This window comes from Neoarius graeffei, chromosome 1, assembly GCF_027579695.1.
Source record: "Neoarius graeffei isolate fNeoGra1 chromosome 1, fNeoGra1.pri, whole genome shotgun sequence".
NCBI lineage: Eukaryota > Metazoa > Chordata > Actinopteri > Siluriformes > Ariidae > Neoarius > Neoarius graeffei.
The window spans coordinates 64,013,280-64,030,478 of NC_083569.1; the positions used below are offsets into that span (position 1 = coordinate 64,013,280).

The window sequence follows — 17,199 nt, forward strand, 5'->3', positions numbered from 1 at the left end:
TCTGCAGTTTGCTAAAGATCACGTGGACAAGCCAGAAGGCTATTGGAAAAATGTTTTGTGGATGGATGAGACCAAAATAGAACTTTTTGGTTTAAATGAGAAGCATCATGTTTGCAGAAAGGAAAACACTGCATTCCAGCATAAGAACCTTATCCCATCTGTGAAACATGGTGGTGGTAGTATCATGGTTTGGGCCTGTTTTGCTGCATCTGGGCCAGGACGGCTTGCCATCATTGATGGAACAATGAATTGTGAATTATACCAGCGAATTCTAAAGGAAAATGTCAGGACATCTGTCCATGAACTGAATCTCAAGAGAAGGTGGGTCATGCAGCAAGACAACAACCCTAAGCACACAAGTCGTTCTACCAAAGAATGGTTAAAGAATAAAGTTAATGTTTTGGAATGGCCAAGTCAAAGTCCTGACCTTAATCCAATTGAAATGTTGTGGAAGGACCTGAAGTGAGCAGTTCATGCGAGGAAACCCACCAACATCCCAGAGTTGAAGCTGTTCTGTACGGAGGAATGGGCTAAAATTCCTCCAAGCCGGTGTGCAGGACTGATCAACAGTTACCGGAAACATTTAGTTGCAGTTATTGCTGCACAAGGGGGTCACACCAGATACTGAAAGCAAAGGTTCACATACTTTTACCACTCACCGAGATGTAATATTGGATCATTTTCCTCAATAAATAAATGACCAAGTATAATATTTTGTCTCATTTGTTTAACTCTGTTCTCTTTTTCTATTTTTAGGACTTGTGTGAAAATCTGATGTTTTAGGTCATATTTATGCAGAAATATAGAAATTTCTAAAGGGTTCACAAACTTTCAAGCACCACTGTACGTGTATTACGTCACTCTACCCAATGGAGAAGGAGCGTTGAATATGGTTTACGATATTGCATGGTTGTCAAGACATGACGTCACGTCAGGCATGTAAAACTTCCGTGCTAGCGAGTGACTATGACAATTTATAAACAAGCATGGCCAGCAGGTTTGCTTCATTAAATATGGAAGATTTTGAGAGAATTTTGAAAGAGACTCATTGAACAACTGAAAGGAATGTATAATAATAATAATAATAATATTATTATTATTATTATTAATAGCTGACTTTTTTCATGGTATATCAGATATTCCATTCAGCTAGCATGATATTGAACTCATCTTTGACTTGTTCAGTATCATGCTAGCTGAATGGAATATATCTGATATCCCACTCAATGCCAGCCAATATTATTTAAATGTCAGTCTGATCCATGATGTATTTCATATGAAAAAATGCAAGTTTAACACAAGAAGATAAACTTCATATTTTCAAGCCAATATGTGTTCTTTTTATTATACACTGCGTTCCAAATTATTATGCAAATGACATTTTTCACTGGTTTTCCTAAATAAATAACTAAATGACAAGTCATCATAATTTAAGTCATCAACCGTTAGAGTACAAAGCAAATATTTTTGAACGAACCTTCCAGTGATAAAAATTGAAAAACTGAAAATGCACTGTTCCAAATTATTATGCAAAGCAGAGTTTCAAAAGATGTTGTTCTTGTAAAGAACTGAAAATGGCCATTTATGAAATTTGAAGCATTAGCAGGTGATAATTACTGGAATCAAAACCTAGTTCAATCAAAAAATATTACAGTTCAAGTTGCATTACTGGATGTGTAGCTGATTCAGAGCACACACAGGTTTGTGCAGATAAAGGCACATTAAGAAAGGTTCTTCCAGATAAATACATCAGAACAAGAGAGTAAATGATAAAATACCATTACAAAGCAACAAACAAGTCACTTTTGAAGCTGCTGGTAGCTCTGGAGTCTAAGAAACACCAAGGTGTAGATATGCAGTTATGTATAAACCTTCTATTTGGTCATCCTTAACCAATGCTCACAAGCAGAAACGACTCCAGTAGGCCTAGAAATACATAAAGACTACTTTTCAAACAGTCTTGTTCACTGTTGAGTGTCCTTGCACTGTTGAGTGCCCTGGATGCTCCAGGTGGATGGTTGGTGAATGACCACCATGTCCTAATAAGGCTACTACATCAGCAAAGAGGAGACAGAGTCATGATTTGGGCTGGAATCATGGGGAGACACCTGGATGCCTCCTTTAGGGTACCCAAATGTGTGAAAATGATGTTTGGGAAGTATGTTGAGTTTAAGACTGACTACTGACCACTTTATATCGTCTTCGTGTATGGGCATGGCAGTGCACCATCTCATGCTGTTAAGAATACCTATGCACTCATGCATGTGGTTTTCTTGTATTTCTAGGTTGTTTCTGCTTGTGAGCATTAGTTAAGGTGGGCCAAATAGAAGGTTTCTTAACATCTTCTTGGTGTTTGTGGGACTCCAGAGCTACCAGCAGCTTCAAATTTGAACTGTTTCACCTTTTTCCTGCTTTGTAATATATTTTAGCATATATTCTCTTAATCGAATGTATTTATCGGACAGAAACCTTTCTTAATGCGCCTTAATCTGCACAATTATGTGTGTGCTGTGAATCAGCTACAAATCCAGTAATGGAACTAGAACTGTAAGATGTTTTTGAGTAATTATCACCTGCTGATGCTTCCAATTTCACAAATGGCCATTTTCAGTTCTTTACAAGAACAAAATCTTTTAAAACTCTGCTTTGCATAATAATTTGGAACAGTGCATTTTCAATTTTTTTCAGTTTTTCAATTTTTTAAAAAATACAGTTATCATTGGAAGGTTCGTTCAAAAACATTTGCTTTGTACTCTAACGGTTGATGACTTGAAAATTATGATGACTTGTCATTTAGTTATTTATTTTGGAAAACCAGTGAAAAATGTCATTTGCATAATAATTTGGAACGCAGTGTATAGACACAAACAAAAAAGTACCCAAATTTATCAAAACAATTCATCAATTTCCTCACAAGTGATACACACACACATACACACTAATATATATATATATATATATATATATATATATATATATATATATATATATATATATATATATATAAAAATTTACCAGCTGGTTGGTCTGTATCGTGAAATACCGTGCCTGAGGTCTTGAAAGTACTGACCGAGGCCCTATTCAAGGCCGAGGTCATGGTATTTCACCATACGGACCGACCTTAAGCTAGTATATTTATTTTTTTCTTTACCAAATTCTAACAGAAAACGAGAGCGCCTGAAAGGGAAAACCGAGCCGAGCCGCCATTTTGAATCCTCATTCACGGCTGTAATGCAAATTGCTTCCTCCTCGGTATACAAGTGCACTTCCATGTCAGGAAAAAAACGACATTTTGCCGCCTATGTCGTCCCCTATTTATACAAAACTGAGTCATTCAGGATTCAGCCATGTTTTTGCTCAACGTTAGCAACAGTTACAGTTTTTTTAGCTTTCTCCTGCAATGTTTTCTTTTATTTCTTCTTCCTCAGGGTAGTAAAACTCACTTTCGCTGTAAACACTGTTGTTATCGCTATCCATGATGTAAAATTAATGCTATTCTCCTGAGAAATGCGAAAATAAATGTTGACAAAAATTGCTACTATGTTTGTTGTTGTGAACGAGTGAGTCGCCAGAGGTGCGTATCGTAGGATACAGACCCACTGACCAGCCAATCAGAGCGCAGGATTTGATGGAAACCGGACCGCGAAAAAGAATAAAGAGATTTATGGCACGGTTTTGGTTCTCAATATCCCGAATATAGCTCGTATGAAAAATCCTAGTGGTCTATTTCCCAGTAAAATGCTCGTTTCCATAGAATATATAGAGGATATTACATGGCTGCGCGAAGTTATGAAGTTTATCTTCTTGTGTTGAAAAATATATCACTTGTTCACTTCGCTCACTCATGATATACAGTGGGGCAAAAAAGTATTTAGTCAGCCACCAATTGTGCAAGTTCTCCCACTTAAAAAAGATGAGAGAGGCCTGTAATTATCATAGGTACACTTCAGCTATGAGAGACAGAATGGGGGGAAAGAATCCAGGAAATCACATTGTAGGATTTTTAATGAATTAATTGGTAAATTCCTTGGTAAAATAAGTATTTGGTCACCTACAAACAAGCAAGATTTCTGGCTCTCACAGACCTGTAACGACTTCTTTAAGAGGCTCCTCTGTCCTCCACTCGTTACCTGTATTAATGGCACCTGTTTGAACTCGTTATCAGTATAAAAGACACCTGTCCACAACCTCAAACAGTCACACTCCAAACTCCACTATGGCCAAGACCAAAGAGCTGTCAAAGGACACCAGAAACAAAATTGTAGACCTGCACCAGGCTGGGAAGACTGAATCTGCAATAGGTAAGCAGCTTGGTGTGAAGAAATCAAGTGTGGGAGCAATTATTAGAAAATGGAAGACATACAAGACCACTGATAATCTCCCTCGATCTGGGGCTCCACGCAAGATCTCACCCCGTGGAGTCAAAATGATCACAAGAACAGTGAGCAAAAATCCCAGAACCACACGGGGGGACCTAGTGAATGACCTGCAGAGAGCTGGGACCAAAGTAACAAAGGCTACCATCAGTAACGCACTACGCCGCCAGGGACTCAAATCCTGCAGTGCCAGACGTGTCCCCCTGCTTAAGCCAGTACATGTTCAGGCCTATCTGAAGTGCATTTGGATGATCCAGAAGAGGATTGGGAGAATGTCATTTGGTCAGATGAAACCAAAATAGAACTTTTTGGTAAAAACTCAACTTGTCGTGTTTGGAGGAGAAAGAATGCTGAGTTGCATCCAAAGAACACCATACCTACTGTGAAGCATGGGGGTGGAAACATCATGCTTTGGGGCTGTTTTTCTGCAAAGGGACCAGGACGACTGATCCGTGTAAAGGAAAGAATGAATGGGGCCATGTGTCGTGAGACTTTGAGTGAAAACCTCCTTCCATCAGCAAGGGCATTGAAGATGAAACATGGCTGGGTCTTTCAGCATGACAATGATCCCAAACACACCGCCCGAGCAACGAAGGAGTGGCTTCGTAAGAAGCATTTCAAGGTCCTGGAGTGGCCTAGCCAGTCTCCAGATCTCAACCCCATAGAAAATCTTTGGAGGGAGTTGAAAGTCCGTGTTGCCCAGCGACAGCCCCAAAACATCACTGCTCTAGAGGAGATCTGCATGGAGGAATGGGCCAAAATACCAGCAACAGTGTGTGAAAACCTTGTGAAGACTTACAGAAAACGTTTGACCTCTGTCATTGCCAACAAAGGGTATATAACAAAGTATTGAGAAACTTTTGTTATTGACCAAATACTTATTTTCCACCATAATTTGCAAATAAATTCTTTAAAAATCAGACAGACAATGTGATTTTCTGGATTTTTTTTTCTCATTTTGTCTCTCATAGTTGAGGTATACCTATGATGAAAATTACAGGCCTCTCATCTTTTTAAGTGGGAGAACTTGCACAATTGGTGACTGACTAAATACTTTTTTGCCCCACTGTATACATTCACCACTTAAAGATAAACTTCATATTTTTGCACAACTGTGTAATATCCTTTTCTCACACACACACACACTGCTAGTCAAAAGTTTGGACACACCTTTTAATTCAATGTTTTTTTTCTTTATTTTTATTAATTAAAAGATGCTTCAGGGCAGCACAGTGGTGTAGTGGTTAGCACTGTTGCCTCACAGCAAGAAGGTCCTGGGTTCGAGCCCAGCAGCCGGCGAGGGCCTTTCTTTGCATGTTCTCCCCGTGTCTGTGTGGGTTTCCTCTGGGTGCTCCGGTTTCCCCCACAGTCCAGAGACATGCAGGTTAGGCTAATTGGTGACTCTAAATTAACCGTAGGTGTGAATGAGAGTGTGAATGGTTGGTTGTCTCTATGCATCAGCCCTGCGATGACCTGGTGACTTGTCCAGGGTGTACCCTGCCTCTCACCCTTAGTCAGCTGGGATAGGCTCCAGCTTGCCTGCGACCCTGTAGAACAGGATAAGCGGCTACAGATAATGGATGGATGGAAGACACTTCACGTCTTAAAGTAATGATGGATGTCATTTCTCTTTATTGAGCTGAGCGATTCTTGACATAATATGGATTACTACAGTTGTGCAATAGAGCCATTTACTGTATTTTTATTATTTAGTGTGAGCTCAAACACATTAAGGCGGCAAGAAATTGCACTAATTAACCTTTGACGAGGCACACCTGTTAATTGAAAAGCATTCCAGACAACTACCTCGTGAAGCTGGTTAAGATAATGCCAATAGTGTCAAGAGAAACGTTGGCTACTTTCTCATCTCATCATCTCTAGCCGCTTTATCCTGTTCTACAGGGTTGCAGGCAAGCTGGAGCCTATCCCAGCTGACTACGGGCGAAAGGCGGGGTACACCCTGGACAAGTCGCCAGGTCATCACAGGGCTGACACATAGACACAGACAACCATTCACACTCACATTCACACCTACGGTCAATTTAGAGTCACCAGTTAACCTAACCTGCATGTCTTTGGACTGTGGGGGAAACCGGAGCACCCGGAAGAAACCCACGCGGACACGGGGAGAACATGCAAACTCCGCACAGAAAGGCCCTCGCCGGCCACGGGGCTCGAACCCAGACCTTGCTTTGAGGCGACAGCGCTAACCACTACACCACTGTGCCGCCCCTGGCTACTTTGAAGAATCTAAAATATGAAACTTCAACACTTTTTTTTTTCTTTACCACATAATTCTATACAGTATATGTTCTGTTATTTCATAGTTTTGATGTCTTCAGTATTGTTTTACAATGTTGAAAATAGTCAGAATACAGCAAAATCTATAAATGAGTAGGGGTGTCCAAACTTTTGGCTGATACAGTCTATAGCCATACTACATGGACAGAAATCACGCTGTAAGAATTATAAAATTATATTTTGAACACTGCACGATGTGCCAATAGTTCTAAGTTCTCTAAATGTTTTAAAAGTTATTGCACGGATGTGAACTTTATTTCAAATACTCATCATTTAGTAGTCGGTCCATGCTTTTCTTTTCACTTTTTGTCTTTGATCTGTGTATATAATCTTTAAAAGGGTTAATGTCACAACACTGCTGTCTGAGTCACTGTTTATCTGTTCCTTGGTATAAGAGTAGTGATCATGGGGATAATAAATCCAGATTATGTATTTATATTGCAGGTGGTAGTATTTTTTGTAAGCTAGTCTGCCTGGATTAAGGAAGTGGAACTGCTGAAATCAGCAATCCTGCTGGTTTTTCAGTCAGTGAAAGAAAAAAAAAAAGGTTAATACAGGACGTACATAGACAAAGAATTCCTGTGAGTGTGTGTGTGTGTGTGTGTGTGTGTGTGTGTGTGTGTGTGTGTTAGTGTGGTGAATGTGTCTTACATGGGTACACAAAAAGACAGATATACCACAGAGGATATCCTTTATGATAATTCTCAGGTATCACTTTAACTTCAAATTTACTGACTGACTCACTTCACATTGTTTTTCCCCTGTAGTGCCGACTGGCCTTTTTTTTTTTTTTTAATATAGCAATAAAGAAAATTCAATATCCAGCCCTAAAGTGCAATAAAGTAAGCAAAGTGATAATACAAAGTGTACACATCTGTACTTTTTGGTGGATCTCTAACAGGAAGACCCTTGAATTCTCTCTCTCTAGGGAAGACTCTTCCCTTTGTCCTTCTAGATAAAATGCCACCATATCTCTCTTCTACCTCTTTCTTTATAACTCCTTATCTCTTTACTGTTATCAGTGTTTATTCCCATTAGTGCATGTAATAGATCCATCTAAAGAGTCAATCACATGCACTAATCTTCAGTTTTACTGTTTGCATGATTAACACAAAGATATATATCCTCCATTTCCATCCCAACTCCATCTGATACAGGCTTATTCAACAACAGCTACCTTCAGCTCCAGATTGCTCAATTGAAAATCAGACCTTACTGATCTGCTGGTTTTAAGTTAATGAATGTTCATTTGTTAACTAGGACTTAAACTGAACAACACTGTACTGTTTTAATCTGAAATGTGTCCTTGTAACTGAAAGCTGGGGAGTGTGTGTGTGTGTGTGTGTGTGTGTGTGTGTGTGTGTGAGAGAGTGAGTGAGTGAGAGAGAGAGAAGAAACAGCTCCACTTTATTTCACACTTTCTAATTTCCTTTCTCTCTTTCTTTCTATGTTGAGCTATCATTAGAGCAAGGGTCAGAGTCTTAATGTGGAGGACTTTACCTTCCAGCTATCAGCACATTCACATCCTTAAAACAGCCTCTTATCTGCGTGCGTGTGTGTGTGTGAGAGAGAGAGAGAGAGAGAGAGAGAGAGAGAGAGAGAGAGAGAGAGAGACAGCTGAGCTCCTCGAAACTCTAAATTATGGTTATTTAAAGGTACATTTTGACTTTTTAGTCAATTTTTTTTTTTTAAACTTAGTCACGTTTTAGACTTTCACACCAAGATCTAAAACATGTGTCAATTAAGAGAACTCCTGCTTGAAATAGTGGATGGTTGCACAAACACTGATCCACACAGACCCACAGGCTGTGCTGTACTTCTGCCAATTGATAAGCCACACTCTCTGTCCACAGGTACTGTTCAATGATTCAAACATAACTATAAAGTATTTTTGATATCAGGGCTACCAGTCATTATTAATTAAATGACGTGCAATAGTACATGAGACAGAATCATGTGAGTTTTGGAGGCTGAGTCATTTGTCTACTGTCAGCTAAAATAAAATGCACATGATGTAATTCCTTCCCTCCCTTTTCCTTTCCACTTACATGCTCATTCAACTTCCTGTCTTCCCATCCACATCTTGTAATATCCACATACTAGCATAACTCACTTTCATTTTAGTCATAATTACCTAATTGGGGCGCAATAAGCAAATATTCTTTCAGGTAAGCAGGCTTTACACTCCTGACTGTTTCATTGGCTCACATTAACAAAAGCTTTGTCTTGAGTCTCCCTCAGTTTTTCTTTTCCTCTTTTTAGTTCTCCCACAGTGTGCCTCTCCATTAGGCTGATCAATCATCACGTTTTTTTCACTACCCTTTTATGTACGTATTCTTCCTCTTCTCAAAGCCATTCTGACTCAAAACTATAAATGCATTTACAACATTTACCCATTTGGCAGAAGTTTCCCATCCAAATCAACTTAGAATTCAGCTGAGCAGATGAAAGTTAAGAGCCTTGATCAAGACCGCAATAGTGGCAGGTTGGCAGAGCCAGAATTTGAACTCTCAACCTTCTAAACGCTGAGCCACCACTGCTGAATACAAATTATTCTTAAACAATGTACTAACCCTATTTCCAGAAAAGATGGGATATTTTCCAAAATGCAATAAAAACAAGAATCTGTGATTTGTTAATTCATGGGAACCTTTATTTAACTGACAAAAGTACAAAGAAAAGATTTTCAATAGTTTTACTGACCAGCTTAATTGTATTTTGTAAATCTAAAAGTTTGAGTTTGATGCCTGCAACACACTTAAAAAAAAAAAGTTGAGACAGAGGCATTATTACCATTGTGTTACATCACCTTTCCTTTTAATTACACCTTTTAATCATATGGGAACTGAGGATACTAATTGTTGCAGCTGGAATTTGTGTCCATTCTTGCTTGATACAAGACTTCAGCTGCTCAACAGTCCATGGTCAGCACTGTCTGATTCTCCTCTTCATGATGCGCCATACATTCTCAATAGCAGACAGATCTGGACTGGCAGCAGGCCAGTCAAGCACACGCACTCTGTCTATGAAGCCACACTGTTGTAGCCCATGCAGAATGAGGCCTGGCATTGTCCTACTGAAATAAGCATGGACTTCCTGAGAAGAGACTTCGCCTTGATGAATATGTTTCTGTAAAATCCCAATATATCAATGGTACCTTAACACACACGTAACTCACCCATGCCCTGGGCACTGATGCCCCCCATACCATCACAGATGCTGGCTTTTGCACCTTTCTCTGATAACAAACCGGATGGTCATGTTCACCTTTGGCACTGAGAACTCGATGTCTGGTTTTCCCGAAAACAAGCTGAAATGTGGACTCATCTGAGCACAGCCCACAGTTCCATTGTCTTTCTGTCCATCTGAGATGAGTTCAGGCCCAGAGAAATTGGCAGCGTTTCTGTGTAGAATTGATGAATGGTTTCCTCCTTACATAGTACAGTTTTAGGTTGCATTTCTGGATGCAGCAGTGGATTGTGTTAAGTGACAACAGTTTTCCGAAGTACTCCTGAGCCCACATGGCTATATTTGTCACATTAGCATGACAGCTTCTCAGGCAGTGCCGCCTGAGGGCTCAAAGGTCATGCACGGTCAACAGTGGTTTCCACCCATGCTCTTTATGCACTGAGATGGTCTCTGAATTCCCTGAATCTTTTCACAATATTATGAACTGTAGATTTTGAAAGACCTAACGTCATGCACTGAGAAATGTTCTTTTTGAATTGACTAACAGTTTTCTCACAAATTTTGGCACAAAGGAGTGAGCCACGACCCATCCTTACTTGCAAAAACTGAGCCTTTGGTGCTGCTTCTTTTATACCCAATCATGTTACCAATTAACCTGCTTATTGTGGAATCTTCCACAATGGTGTTACTTGAATATCCTACAAAATTTTCGATCTTATTTTGCCTCTGTCCCAATTTTTTTTAGTGTGTTGCAAACATCAAATTCTAACTTTGTGTAGATTTACAAAATACAATTAAGTTGGTCAGTAAAATTATCGAAAATCTTTTCTTTGTACTTTTGTCAGTTAAATAAAGGTTCACATGAATTAACAAATCGCAGGTTTTTGTTTTTATTGCATGTTGGAAAATATCCCAACTTTTCTGGAAATTGGATTAGTACAAAAGAAATACATTGAAAGACAGATGCATACGACTTTTGAGAAACCCAGCTCATGAGTTCCCCCACTGACTCTAAATTTCCTAAATTCCTCAACAGGCTCACCATATATCAAGTGACTATAGTGAACTGAAAAGATTAATAACTCCTGAACTCTCAGACTCATCTTGGGATACCCTGACAAACAGACACCAACACACATGGGAAGAAGCATATATATGCACAGTGTGTCTACTTACATATGCAGGCTGCAGCTAACAAGCGATTGGCCACATAAGGTGCAATACATGTAGGGAAGATCGGCTGCACCATGTAGTTGGAAAAGGTAATTGCTATCACAGCCTGGCTGGTTGGCTCGATGATGAGGAGTGATGTCCACAGACGAATGAAGGCCATGAAACCTCCAAAGGCCTCCAGGATGTAAGCATAACTGGCTCCAGACTTGGTAATAGTGGTTCCTAGCTCGGCATAGCACAGCGCCCCAAACACTGAGAAAATTCCTCCAACAGTCCACACTACCAATGATAAGCCATAGGAAGCGCTATACATCAGCACACCCTTAGGTGAGACAAAGATGCCCGAACCAATCATGTTCCCCACAATTAGGCAGACACCATTGATTAGGGAAATCTCCTTCTTTAGTTTCATCACCTCCTGAGAACCATTTCCCTTCAGGTTCCCATTGGTTACCTCTGGGGAGGTTTCTTGTGTCGAGGCAGGACCATAGGTGGCCATTTTGTCATGTGATTAGAAAAGAGGATGACTGAGACGCTGACTGGGCCTACAGGCTGTCAGTCAATTTTATAAAATTCAAATGATTTATGAAAGTCAGGTTATGTCCAAGTTAGCCGTCTTGAGGTGACATCTGAGGGGGAGATATATTATATTTAGTATTCACAAGCCACACATTCACACACAAAATCTTACAATAACAGCCTTGGTCTACAGACACATTTCTTATCTGATCTCGCAGATGGCTATTAGGGAGCCATTAGTGGTCTGGCTAAATGGCTTTTTTTTCCCAGTGAGTAAACAAATGGGCTCAGAGAGATGCTAAAGGAAGGAGAGAAAAATATCTACTCTTCACTCTATTCAACAGTGCTATGTTTCCAGTACAGTTACACTGTATGACAGGTTAGATATTTTGCTTGGTTTTCTAGTGTATTTATCATCAGTGAAGAGGATCAGCTGTATCTAATCATGATGCAAATCATGATTAATAGGTTTATCCAAGTTATTGTGATAATTTATATAGTTCTGGTTTTCACACATACCTTAAGGCAATTTTTTTACAACCTTGATTCCAAAAAAGTTGTGATGCTGTGTAGAATGTAAATAAAAACAAAATACAATGATTTACAAATCCTTTATCTATATTCAGCTGAATACAATAAAAAGCTATTTAAAGGCAAGATTTTCAAACTGAAACTTTGTTTTTTAGATATACACTCATTTCATGCCTACAACCCACTTCACAAAAGTTGGGACAGGGGTATATTTACCACTGTGTTACATCACCTTTTCTTTTAACAACACCCAGTAAGCATTTGGGAACTGAGGACACCAATTGTTGATTTGAAAGTGAAATTCTTTCCCATTCTTGCTTGATATATGACTTCAGTTGCTCAACAGTCCAGGATTTCCATTGTAGTATTTTGCACTTCATAATGCACCACACATTTTCAATGGGAGGCAGGCAGGCCAGTTTAGCACCTGCACTCATTTACTACAATGTCATGCTGTTGTAACCCATGCAGAATATGGCTTGCCATTGTCTTGCTGAAATAAGCAGGGACATCCCTGAAAAAGACATTGTCTGGATGGTAGCATATGTTGCTCCAAAAACTGTATGCACTTTTCAGCATTAATGGTGTCTTCACAAATGTGCAAGCTACCCCTGCCATGGGCACTAACACACCCCCATACCATCACAGATGCTTAATTTTTAACTTTGTGCTGGTAACAATCTGGATGGTCCTTTTCCTCTTTAGCCTGGAGGACACAACACCCATGATTTCCAAAAAATAATTCAAAACTTTGACTCATCAGACCACAACACACTTTTCTACTTTGTGTCAGTCCATCTCAGATGAGCTCAGGCCCAGAGAATTTGGTGGCATTTATATGTTGTTGATATATGGCTTTCACTTTGCATGGTAGATGCAGTGATTAAATGTGTTTCCTAACAACAGCTTTCCAAAGCGTTTCTGAGCCCATGTAGTAATGTCCTTAAAACAATCACATCACTTTTAATGCAGTGCCTCCAAGGGATTGAAGGTTGCAGGCAGTCAGTCAGTCAGTCAATGTTGGTTTTCAGCCTTGCCCCTTACTGTTAGGGTTTTGCTGGGATTCAAACCCAGGTCGCTGGTGTGATAATCCAGCAAACCCCCACTAGGCCACCAGGGGGATGACTCAAGTGCAGAGGCGTGAGGCGAAAGTAGCGTATAAAAAACAGTTTATTTACAATATGTACAATCCAAAGCAAAAACAAAAAAAAGAATAATCCAAAAGCTCAGAAGATATAAAAATAAAAATATCCAAAAGGTACAATGTCCAAAAAGAGAAAAGACAAAAAAATGCAAATGCCCAGAAGATTCAAAATGTAAAGTGCAAATACCAAAAAACACTAGGAGATAAACAAGGTACACGGGACAGAGGCAACTTAGCCAAGAGCAGCATAAAGACTCCATGACAAGGGACTGAACTGAGGGGGTATAAATACACAAACTAATAAAGGAACAGGGCAGGGCAGGAAACAGACAAACACAAGACACAGAACACAAAAGCAGTGGCAGCCTCTAGAGGCCAAAACAAACATGACAAGATAAAGCAATAATAATGGCCTCTAGAGGCCAAGACAGTCCCCAGTCCTAACAGGACACCCCCCCCCAAGGAGTGTCTCCTGACGTTCCCAGGGCGATCCGGATGGGCCGAATGGAAGTCCCGACACAGTTGTTTATCTAAGATGTCCCGAGTGGGAACCCAGCAGCGCTCCTCAGGGCCATAGCCCTCCCAGTCCACTAAATATTGGAGCCCACCGTGGACCCAGCGGGAATCAAGCAGGCAGCGCACAGTGAACACAGTCTGACCCTGGAGGATGCGGGGGATTCCTAGGGGCCGGGGCATACGTGGACGACAGTACGGGCCGCAACAGGGAAACATGGAATGTGGGGTTGATCCTTAGTGTCCATGGTAACTGGAGCCGGTAGGAGACAGGGTTAACTCTGCATACAACCTTGAAGGGGCCAACATAGCAAGGAGCAAGCTTGCGGTTCTCCACCCGCAGCGGAAGGTCCTTGGTGGACAGCCAAACCCACTGCCCAGGGCAGAAAGCATGGGCAGGTCTTCTATGGCGGTTGTCCTGAGTCTGGTTGGCCCTGGAAGTCTGGATGAGGGTCCTCCTAACCTTGTTCCAGGTCTTGCGACACCGTCTCATGTACTGGTTGACCGAGGGCACCCCAGAGTCCTCCTCCTGTTCCGGAAACAGAGGTGGCTGGAACCCGAACTGGCACTGGAAATGGTGATAACCTGGTGGCCAATGACTGCAGGGTGTTGTGGGCGTACTCTGCCCATGGCAGCCAGGTGCTCCATGTTGTCGGGTTATCCATAGCCAGGCCTCGCAGGGTGGTTTCCAGGTCCTGGTTGAGCCTCTCTGTCTGGCCATTGGACTGGGGGTGAAATCCAGAAGAGAGGCTGGCAGTGGCCCCGATGAGCTTGCAGAACCCGTGCCACACTCGGGAGGAGAACTGGGGCCCCCGCTCTGAGACGATATCCTGTGGGAGACCAAAGACTCGGAAGATGTGATTAAACATTAGTTTAGCTGTTTCAAGGGCAGAAGGGAGCTTGCACAGTGGTATGAAGCAGCAGGCCTTGGAGAATCTGTCAACTATGACCAAAATGACAGTGTTACCTTGTGAGTCTGGAAGGCCCATGATGAAGTCGACCGCCACATGGGACCAGGGATGCCGGGGAATACGCAGAGGATGCAGGAGGCCCTGGGGATGCTGTCGTGGGTTCTTGGTTCTGGTGCAAACATCACAGGACAGGACGAATGACCTCACTTCCTTCTCCATGCTTGGCCACCAGAAGTGTCTTTTCAAGAAGTCCAGGGTCCTCCGAGCTCCCGGGTGGGTGGTGAGAGGGGACGAGTGACCCCACCGGAGGACCTTGGCCCGGGCTTGACGTGGGATGTACAAGAGGCCCGGTGGCCCCATCCCAGGACCGGGGTCCTGGCGTTGGGCTCGTCGGACGGCCTCCTCAATACCCCAGCGGACAGGGGCCACAATCCAGGACACAGGGATAATAGGCCCAACTTCGCTGTCCCTGTTGGTGGGAGCGAACAGCCTGGAAAGCGCGTCAGGTTTGGTGTTTTTGGAGCCGGGGCGGTATGATAGGGTAAAGTCAAACCAACTGAAAAACAAGGCCCACCTAGCCTGTCGTGGATTGAGTCTCTTTGCTTGCTGGAGATACTCCAGGTTCTTGTGGTCCGTCCAGACCAGAAATGGATGTTGCGCTCCCTCCAGCCAGTGCCTCCACTCCTCAAGGGCCAGTTTAACTGCTAGCAGTTCTCGATCCCCCATGTCATACTGGGACTCCGCAGAACTCAGGCGGTGGGAGAAGTATGCGCAGGGGTGCAACCTTCCTTCCGAGCACTGAGAGAGGACCGCGCCGACGCTGCTGTCCAAGGCGTCCACCTCAATGATGAAGGGTTGCGATCGGTCCGGGAGGACCAGAATGGGTGCCGTGCAGAAGCAGTGCTTGAGGTCTTTGAACACCTTTTCTGCCTGAGGAGACCAGACATATGATCCACCTGTCCTTTTGGTGAGGTCCGATATGGGCGCTGCTACAGAACTAAAGTTCCTGACAAACTTGCAGTAGAAGTTAGCAAATCCTAAGAACCGCTGAACCTCTTTGACGGACTTGGGGGTGGGCCAGTCCCGGACGGCCAGGGCCTTGGCTGGATCCATCTGGAGTTGGCCTGTCCGTACAATAAAACCCAGAAAGGAGACCTCAGGAACATGAAACTCGCATTTCTGGGCCTTAGCGAACAGATTGTTCTGTAACAGCCTCTGGAGAACCTGGTGGACATGGTGGCGGTGCTCCTGCATGGTCTTGGAAAAGATTAGGATGTCGTCAAGGTAGACGAAAATGTACTGATTGATCATGTCCCTCAAGACGTCGTTGATAAGGGCCTGAAAAACAGCTGGTGCATTGGTGAGTCCGAAGAGCATCACCTGGTACACGTAGTGCCCTGACGGGGTGTTAAAGGCAGTCTTCCACTCGTCTCCCTGTCGGATACGGATGAGGTGGTATGCGTTCCGTAAGTCCAACTTGGTGAAGACGGTGGCGCCTTGGAGCAGGTCGAATGCTGTGGACATCAGCAGAAGGGGATAACGGTTGCGCACAGTGATCTTGTTCAGGCCCCTGTAGTCAATACATGGTCGGAGCCCCCCCATCCTTCTTGCCGACAAAGAAGCCGGCACCAGCAGGTGAGGTGGAGGGTCGAATGAACCCAGAGACCAGGGCGTCCTTAATGTATTCCTCCATGGCATTTGCGTTCTGGCTGCGAGAGGGAGAACAGTCTGCCGCGAGGAAGGGTAGTCCCAGGGAGCAAGTCGATGGCACAGTCATAGGCACGGTGTGGAGGAAGAACGGTGGCCCTACTCTTGCTGAAAACTTCTTTAAAAGGTCCCAGTACTCTGTGGGAACTTGAGATAGCTCTGTGAGATCAGGAGGCTTGGCAGGAGACACAGGAGAGCTAGAGAGCAAACAAGCAGCATGGCATGCAGGACCCCATTCCACAACCTGGCTTGTTACCCAGTCTATACGAGGGTTGTGGCGGGTAAGCCAGGATCACCGGGAACTCAGGTGAATGAATCAGGTGCAGAGATATTTCTTCCTTGTGACCTTGAGACTGGAGGAAGACTGGAGAAGTTACTTGGGTGACTCTTCCGTCACCTAAGGCTTGGCCATCCAGGGCAGACACAGACAGTGGGACTTCAAGAGGCGCAGTCGGGACATTGATACTTTGGGCGAAGTGGACATCCATAAAGTTTCCAGCCGCCCCGGAGTCTAACAAGGCTTGACAAGAGTGGACGGACTCACCCCAGGAGATGGAGACCGGGATGTAGACTCCTTGGCCAGGAAGTTCAGGAGAGAGGGTAGGCCCCGTCACAACCCTCCCTCGGCTGGACGGGGCGGTCCTTTTCCTGAGAGCTCGGGACATGATGCTCGGAAGTGGCCAGGCTTGCCACAATAGATGCAGCACTTGTCCCTCCTTCTGTGCTCCCTTTCAGCTGTGGAGAGACGAGTACGGCCAACTTGCATGGGCTCTGGACAGTCACTGGAGGAGGTAGACGGGCTCCAGGTCGAGGTAGTGAGACCGGGGAGGCTCAG

The 17,199-nt window shown here is 43.1% G+C and overlaps 1 protein-coding gene across 1 annotated transcript in view; it reads right to left on the reverse strand.

The window, feature by feature from the left end:
- Positions 1-17,199, reverse strand: part of slc7a7 (solute carrier family 7 member 7) — a 37,535-nt gene that overhangs the window by 16,123 nt on the left and 4,213 nt on the right. Inside the window, exon 2 of the mRNA XM_060913609.1 lies at positions 11,043-11,668. Coding sequence (XP_060769592.1) covers positions 11,043-11,538 — 496 coding nt within the window. The 5' untranslated portion in view covers positions 11,539-11,668. The remainder of the gene's footprint in view (positions 1-11,042; positions 11,669-17,199) is intronic.